Source organism: Nanorana parkeri, unplaced genomic scaffold (assembly GCF_000935625.1).
Source record: "Nanorana parkeri isolate BGI_ZX_2015 unplaced genomic scaffold, ASM93562v1 scaffold194, whole genome shotgun sequence".
Lineage (NCBI taxonomy): Eukaryota > Metazoa > Chordata > Amphibia > Anura > Dicroglossidae > Nanorana > Nanorana parkeri.
In genome coordinates this window covers 1,196,214-1,203,899 of record NW_017306462.1, presented here as the reverse complement: position 1 = coordinate 1,203,899, position 7,686 = coordinate 1,196,214, and the positions used below count along the sequence as shown (strand labels likewise).

General features: G+C 50.6%; 1 protein-coding gene across 1 annotated transcript in view; it reads left to right on the top strand.

Moving 5' to 3' along the window:
* LTN1 (listerin E3 ubiquitin protein ligase 1) overlaps window positions 1–6,619 on the top strand; it is an 88,773-nt gene extending 82,154 nt beyond the window's left edge. The window contains exon 30 of the mRNA XM_018555366.1: window positions 6,432–6,619. Within this exon, the coding sequence (XP_018410868.1) occupies window positions 6,432–6,494 (63 nt within the window). The 3' untranslated portion in view covers window positions 6,495–6,619. The remainder of the gene's footprint in view (window positions 1–6,431) is intronic.
* Window positions 6,620–7,686: the final 1,067 nt, after the last annotated feature.

The window sequence follows — 7,686 nt, the reverse complement described above, 5'->3', positions numbered from 1 at the left end:
AATGGATCTATTGGTGCGAAGTTGCTGGAACGACTTCACACCGGAGAGCGAGATGAGGGAGTGTACAGTGGTCAGGTCGTTACGGGACCACCATGCGAACGAGTGAGGGTCGGTGGCGCCAGGTGGGAATAATGGAGAGTTGAGCCAGGGCAGTAGAGGGAGGTGAGGTGACATCAGGTTGCCGGAGTACCGAACTCCGTCCCAAATCTTCAGGGAGTGTCTAAGAATCGGGCTGAGATTTGTGGGCCGGTCAGTTTGGGAGAGCCACAGCAGGGACGTGAGGGGCTGGGGGTGACAGTCCACCAAGTCGAGACACGCCCATAGTGGGAGTTCGGTCGCTGAATGTAATAGAGCTAAGGGAGCAATAGTGGCTGCCGTATAGTATACTCGAATATTAGGGACTGCAAGACCTCCACTAAGTTTGGGGCGATATAGTAGTTTTTGGTTAATGCGGGGACGGGAGTTGCCCCAAATGAATGCGAGTATCCGTCGTTGGAGAATGCGAAAAATATGGCCAGGAATGGGGATCGGCAGGGTCCGGAACACGTAAAGTAACTTGGGCAGGAAGGTCATCTTCACTGCATGGATCCTCCCTATCCAGGAGATGGGAAATCTCTGCCAGGAGGTCAGCAAATTAGTGAGGGATTTCAGGAGGGGGGGAATGTTGGCTGCGTACAGGGTGTCATAGGTCGGGGTCAGGCGGATGCCCAGGTATTTAAGGGAGGGGGCCCAGGTGAACGGAAAGGAGAGCTTGAGTGCGGCTAGCGTTGCAGGCGCCAAGGAGACATCAAGAGCTTGGGATTTGGATTGATTGACCCGCAAGTCTGAGACGAGTGCAAAGTCCGAGAGTGCTTTAAGGAGGTTTGGGAGGGAAAGGAGGGGGCTAGTCAGTGACAGGAGGACATCATCAGCGAAGAGAGATATTTTGTGGTGGGAGCCCGCCACCTCAAGACCTCGAATATCGGGATTGGTTCTAATGTATTCAGCCAAGGGTTCGAGGGCTAGGGCAAAAAGGACAGGTGACAGGGGGCAACCCTGGCTGAGTGCCACGAGCTATCGGGAAAAGGGATGATTCGAAGCCACAGTACTTAAGCTTGGCCTGGGGTGAGGCATATAGGGCGGCGACCCAGGATATAAAGCGGGAGCCAAAGCCCCAGTGACGGGAGGACTTCAAAGGGATACGGCCAAGAGAGCATGTCGAAGGCCTTGGAGATGTCCAAGGACAGCAACATCATTTCTCTGGAGGGTAATTTGGCTAAGTGCATCAGGTGAAGGGCCCGCCGGACCCCGTCCCCGGCCTGCCTGGAGGGCATGAAGCCGACCTGGTCTTTTTTGATCAGGGACCCCAGAAATTGGTTAAGACGGGAAGTGAGAATTTTGGAAAGGATCTTGACGTCTACGTTTATTAAGGAAATGGGGTGGTAGTTGGCCCAGGAGTGGGGATCTCTATCTGGCTTGGGTATCATGACAACGTTCGCTGTGAGCATGTGGGGGGACATAGAGTCACCCTTCAGGAGGCCATTAAAGAGGGAGGCTAAGTGGGGGGATAATTCTTCCGATAGTTTTTTATAGAAAAGGAAGGGGAATCCATCCGGGCCCGGGCGTTTACCCGTTTTGAAGGCTTTAATGGCCAATTGGACTTCGATGGCAGAGATATCCGTCTCCATGAGGACCCTACCGGCTTGTGGGATATCTGGAAGGGTAATTCGGGAGAGAAATGCAGACAAAATTCGCTGTTTTACGAAAGGCTATGAGGACACCTCGGGTTTTCGTGGAGGCATTAGCTTGGTACACAGATGGGAAGAAAGCATCAAAATATTTGGGGGCACTGGAGGTCGAGAAATGTGTTTCCTGAAGGCAGGCCATGTCTATATGGCAGCTACAGAGATAGCGAAAGGCTTTCGTCCGTTTCTGGGGGGGAGTTGAGACCTTGTACATTCAGGGAGAGCCAGCGGAGCGGCATCGTGCTGCTCGGGGTCGGTGGCCCGAGTAGGGACTCTGTACTTCAGGGGGGTGGGGGCGGCGGGGAAGAGGGTGCGGGGAGGGCGGACGACAAGACACACGTAGGAAAGAGGGACCAGGGAAGAGGGCGGGCAGGGACGGGAGGGATGAGAAGGAGAGGAAGGGATGGAGACGCAGTGGAGATGGAAGGGAAAGTGCTAGGGAGCGTACCAGCCGGTACACTCTACTGGGGTTCAAGGCCGGAGGTTACCGGAGCAGAGAACCAGGAAGGAGGCGCAGGGAACCACCCGGGCAGGGAATTCCCTAAATAGGAGTTGAATGGGCACCATACAGTGAATACAGCAAGGAGGGGAGGGGGGAGAGGTGTGAGACAATGTTCGTCACCACGGCATTCTCCAGGATCAGGTAACGTAGGCGTGCCGGGGCAACGAGCAATGGCTGGAGCAGTGAGGACAATAAGGCTTACTGAAACATCTTAGAATGCACCATGGAATGGATACCGGGAGGAGGGGCAGGATGGTATGAGAGAGGCACTGCCAGAACGTAGGCTCCCTGGATCCATTACATGGGATTGACATAGGGGGTGTGGGGCAAACCTAGAAATAGGTGCTTAACATGTCACACACCAGTGAGAAATCAAACAGTAAAATAAAGGTGAGACTTGCCAGCTGGGTCCTGAAATGCAGGGGACTAGCGTTTATCACCTAATCCTTTCAGGAGCCTAGGTGCACCATATGTCTGGGAGTGACAAACAATTACAGGGTATAATTAGAGCAAAAAGAGACCACAGTAGGTAGCAAACTGCGGGATGGATGTCGGGAGGGAGGTAGTAGGGCACAGGAGGCAAACCATCTAACGTGAGCTCCCGAGATCCATCGCACATGTCAAGACTCAAAAGTCCCGGAAAGGAAACAAAAAAACAGAAAACCAAAAATCAAAAACGTAAGGGGACCAAAAAATAAAGGATCCAACAGTTAGGTTCAGTGAACGACTTCAGCCACCAAATGGGGCAAACCATACGAACCCGGTCCAGGGATTGGACTGCGTGCAGTCTGTTGGGACGAAGTCTCTTCAGAGGCTCCATGGAGGGATGTCGGGCAAGGGGATGCGAGTCATGTGTGACCATCAGGTTGGGGAGCGTCAGCTTTCAGGTGTCGGGGGATCCTGGACGGTGTCGTTGAGGGGGAGCTTCGTGCCCTTGGCGTTTCCGAGTCGATGGAGAGCGGTGTGGTGATGGAAGCGTATCCGGGTGGGGAACAGCAAGGTGATGAGGGGGTTCCTCCGGTGGGATCGCGAAGCCCAATTCCTGGAAGAGGGAGCGAAGATCTGTGGGTGTCGAGGCTTGATAGGGGGTGTCTCGGTATGTGAAGAAGACCTTGAAGGGGAATCCCCAGCGGTAGCGAATATTCAATGACTTCAGGCACATCAGGTATGGCTTCAAGGCACGACGTTTCGCCAACGTAACGGGGGATAGGTCCGAGTAAACCTGCAGATCATAGCCCTGAAAGGTGAGGGGGGCTTTGTCACGGGCCGCCTGTAGAACTTTTTCTTTGGAGCGGAAGTAGTGGAACTTGAGGACCACATCCCTGGGAGGGCCATCGGGCCTCGGCCTAGCTAGTGCGCGATGCACGCGATCCAGCTCCATATGGTCCACAGGGAGGTCCGACGCCAATTCCTGTAAGAAGGCCATCATGGAACCGGGTAGGTCTGTAACAGACTCTGGGAGGCCTCGGATGCGGACATTACTGCGACGGGCCCTATTTTCAGAGTCTTCCTGTTTGTCCTTGAGCTGTTCGAGTTCGTTCCGAAGGGCCGCCAGCTCTCTTTCATGGTCGTCCAGGACTAAGGTGGCATCATCAATTCTGTGCTCGATAGCGGTGGTCCTGCGGCCTACATCTATAATCTCGCGGAGCAGATCACTCGATAACTTGCAAGAGGCCGCAGAGATTTCTTCCCGGACAATGCCGCGGAAACGGGGGAGCATCTGCGAGTCGCCTTCTGGATCCTGGGATCCTGGGAGCAAGCGGAGTGCGGGGCCATGGATCTGCATTCGACACCGGGTCATCCACCACTGAGTGCCGGCTGTCCTCGTCCGGTTGAGAGTGGAGCGGGCGCCATTTTGGAAGGCCGCCTCGCGGTCTCCACAGCACGCTCCGATTTGCGGGTCTGTGGAGCTTTCTCCGTCTTCCCCATCGGGCGAAAGGGTGTAGGGGGTCTTTGTCGAACTCCTGTTAGGCAGGGGTAAGCTGCTGGTGCCGCTGGAAAGACGATGGCAGAGGGAGTTTGCCCGTGTTGCACGGAGGAGATCTAAAACGCGGCCATCTTAGATCCCTGCGCCGTAATTGCTTCTCTTAATAAGAAATAGCCACCTTGCTTATGCATAGCAAAGTGACAGCGTTACATGGTCAGGTTGAAAAAAGTCGCAAGACCAATCGAGTTGAACCTATAGAATCTCTGCAATGGTTCCCCCAAGCTCATTATACTCTCCTTACCTGCATGCTCTTGCCATCCCTTGGGGCCAACACGGAAATCCCTGGCGCTGATGTCCTTTGTTCATGCGATCATGTGTAGGCCTAGGAGTTCACTGCTAGGCCCAGCAACAGTAGAGGGGAGACAGGAGAAGAGGTCACATGGTCCTCCATACCCAGAAAAGGCTGGCAGTGTCACTGGCTTTATAAAGCGAGAATCTGGGGGAGCTAAGGGTAAGGTGAGTATAAGGGGTCGAGAAGGGGGTAATGTGTGCTCCTTAACAGAGGCACTGTTTGGACAAGGTGGTGGTGTCCATTTAATTAGCCTATTCAATGCATCTGGTTTGTAAAGCTGGCCATGGTTATCTGGCACGGACCTGTGGGCTGAACAAAAAAATTATAACAGATTCCTCCAATCACATCAAACCGAATGGAGGGACGAATCTCCATTTGGGCTATTGTAGTCCGAGAGCAGCGGGTGTGTCGCTGTCAGAATGCCCAAACAGTGAGGGCAGCTGAATGTCTACAGTGGCAAGGGTGCCTATAGGGCCGCCCGCTGTGTGAATTATGGCCAGTTGATGAAGAGCCAGCCAATTCGCACAGTGCATGGCCAGCTTAAGTGTCAAAATTGATGGTGAACTCCAGACAAAGGGCAGGGTGACCGTGCTCCTTGCTCTGCAGTAAAATTGTGCAGCAACTTTGCCACCCTTTTGGACACAGTAGTCTTACATGTAGTTTTTAAATGGGACAAACACATTAAACTCCAACACTTTTTAAGCATTTACATTACCAGTTTGTTGATAAGATAAAACTGTGAGGTGAGTGATTAACACTATTCCTCATAGTTGGAGCCGACCTGTGACAATGAAACAATCACAGGTCGGCTCTATTGATCGGGAAGTGAACAAACACATACCGTTGCTCACTCACTTTTCGATCATCTCCCTGCAGAGAGTGATGACTGTCAGTCGCCGCTCCCGGCAGGTATCCCTCCTTCCCCATCCTCCAGCGCTGACTGCACAGTCAGCGCTGGAGGATCCGATGCGATTGTCTTCATGACATTTACCAATAAAATGGATTTGCACCGATGCGAATCTCTGTGCTGATGACATTTTGCAATTGTTACTGTATTTGGAACTGTGTCATCCACAGTCATTACAAGCACCCATTATTTCTGGGATAACCGGTAAAGAGTGGGGCAAGGTTCCATAAACACACAGGCAAGGCAAGTTTTCCCCCCTCCTCCCCACTCCTCCATTCACCCTTCTCCAGTCTAGTAGATGGACTTCTGCTGGAGACTTTTCTGTCGCTTGTGATCTTGTACTGCACAGGAATTTCAGGGAAGCTGAGCTGAGAGAGTTGGAGCCAGATGGAAACATCATGACTGAAAGTGCTTGGGCAAAAATGTAAAGAAACACTTTGCTGGGCGATGTATATTTGGTTGATCTGAATTCATTATTGAGAAAACTTTGAGAGTTTAATAAACTTTAGGCTCAACTTTAAAAGGTGACAAACTTGCCTGTCTGTGATCACTGTTACAAAGCTTACTTATAAAGAAGCGTTAAAGTTCAGCAGGCGTAATAGTGAATGGTTTTAATATGGGCTGCAGCTTTGTCTGATAGTCTTGGGCAATATCTTTTCTGTGGAAAGTCTGGCATGACTATCATTCCTTAAAGGTGGCTGAGCAGCACATTCCCACCCTCTACCGCTGCGTTTACAGCTAATAAAACCCTGGCGCAATGACTGTATCTAACCTCGGCAAGTCGTAAATGCTGGCCTGGTCAGATTTAAGGATTAAGTCAGTAAGTCTAGCGCGAATCATTAAGAGGAGCCACAGGTGAAGCTCTTGGGACCTTTTAGTAGTCAGTGAAGTGTAGCGCATGCTCTCCTCGTGACTAAAATGTGTTTGTAGTAGATGAAGATTTACGGCTGTTGTCCAGCAAGCTCTGTTTTCAATACTATTGAAACATTTTATATTCATTCTTGCCTTCTTTCTTGCAGTACAAGTGGTTTACCTCCAGCAACAAGTCCACGTGTCCCCTGTGTAGAGAGACTTTCTTCTGAAACGTACCAGGCAGCGGATGCAGCAAAGAACAGCGAGTGGTTAGTCTGTGGTGCAGGTGACCTCTGCAGACTTTATACAATCCTGCAATATTAGAATGCAAACAATTTAAAAGACGAGAGTTGGTTACAAAGAGCTAATTGTTTTATCCTGCAGCATTTTAGGAGAATAAATTGCCTTTAATATATATCCCCACCTTCCGGGGCCAGTACATACTCTGACACTAGTACCCTATGTGACCAAAAAATTTATGGGCGTTAATATGTAGTTGCTCCCCCCTTCCTATTTGGGCAAAGTGGCCTCCACTCTTCTAGGAAGGCTTTTCATAAGATTTTGTGTGTGTCTATATATATTTTGACCCATTCAGCCAAAAGAGCATTTGTGAGGTCAGGTATTTGTGTTGGACAATAAGACCTGGGTCGCAATTGAAGTTCCAATACATGCTAAAGGTGGTCAGTAGGGTTAAGGTCAAGGCCATGTACAGGCCACTCGAGTTCCCCCACACCAAACTTGTTAAGCCATGCTGGCTTTGTGCACAGAGGCACATTTAGGCCGAAACAGAATAGGGCCTTCCCCCAAACTGTTGCCACAAGGTTAGAAGCACACAATTTTCAAAGGGTCACCGTACTTGTTACAGTCTGACCTCACAATCTCTGTACAATCTTCTTTGGATCTACCCACACTATGTAATATGAGGACCTACGTAATCTATCCAATCAAGCAGGCCCTTGCGCTCAAAGTTGCTGATTGATCAAAAGGAGATTGAACAATATGATTGTAAGCTGTAGCAGTAACAAGACTTGACTGGAAACACCTGAACTCAGTAATTTGGAGGGGCGTCCACATTGTATTGGTCATATAGTTTATATAGTAGTCGGTGATGAGAGATATTGGGGAAGGCAGGTTCGGTAGCAGATTTCCTTATGGGGAATAATGACTAATCTTCTACAGACCCTATCATCCCTGCCTGTAGCCCTGTTACCTGCCCTGCTTAGAACTGCATTCAAGGCCTGGAGCAAGCAAACAGTATGGCAGATCTGCCTACCAAGACTATGCTGCAGGAACGGAGCTTTCTGTATTGTTAGGTAGCCCATTCTAATACCCAAACTGCTGCAGATCCCAATATAGAGCAATTGGTCCTTTTTATAACCTTCACCTACAGCTGTTTATAACCTGTATAAAGGGGGGTGGGGG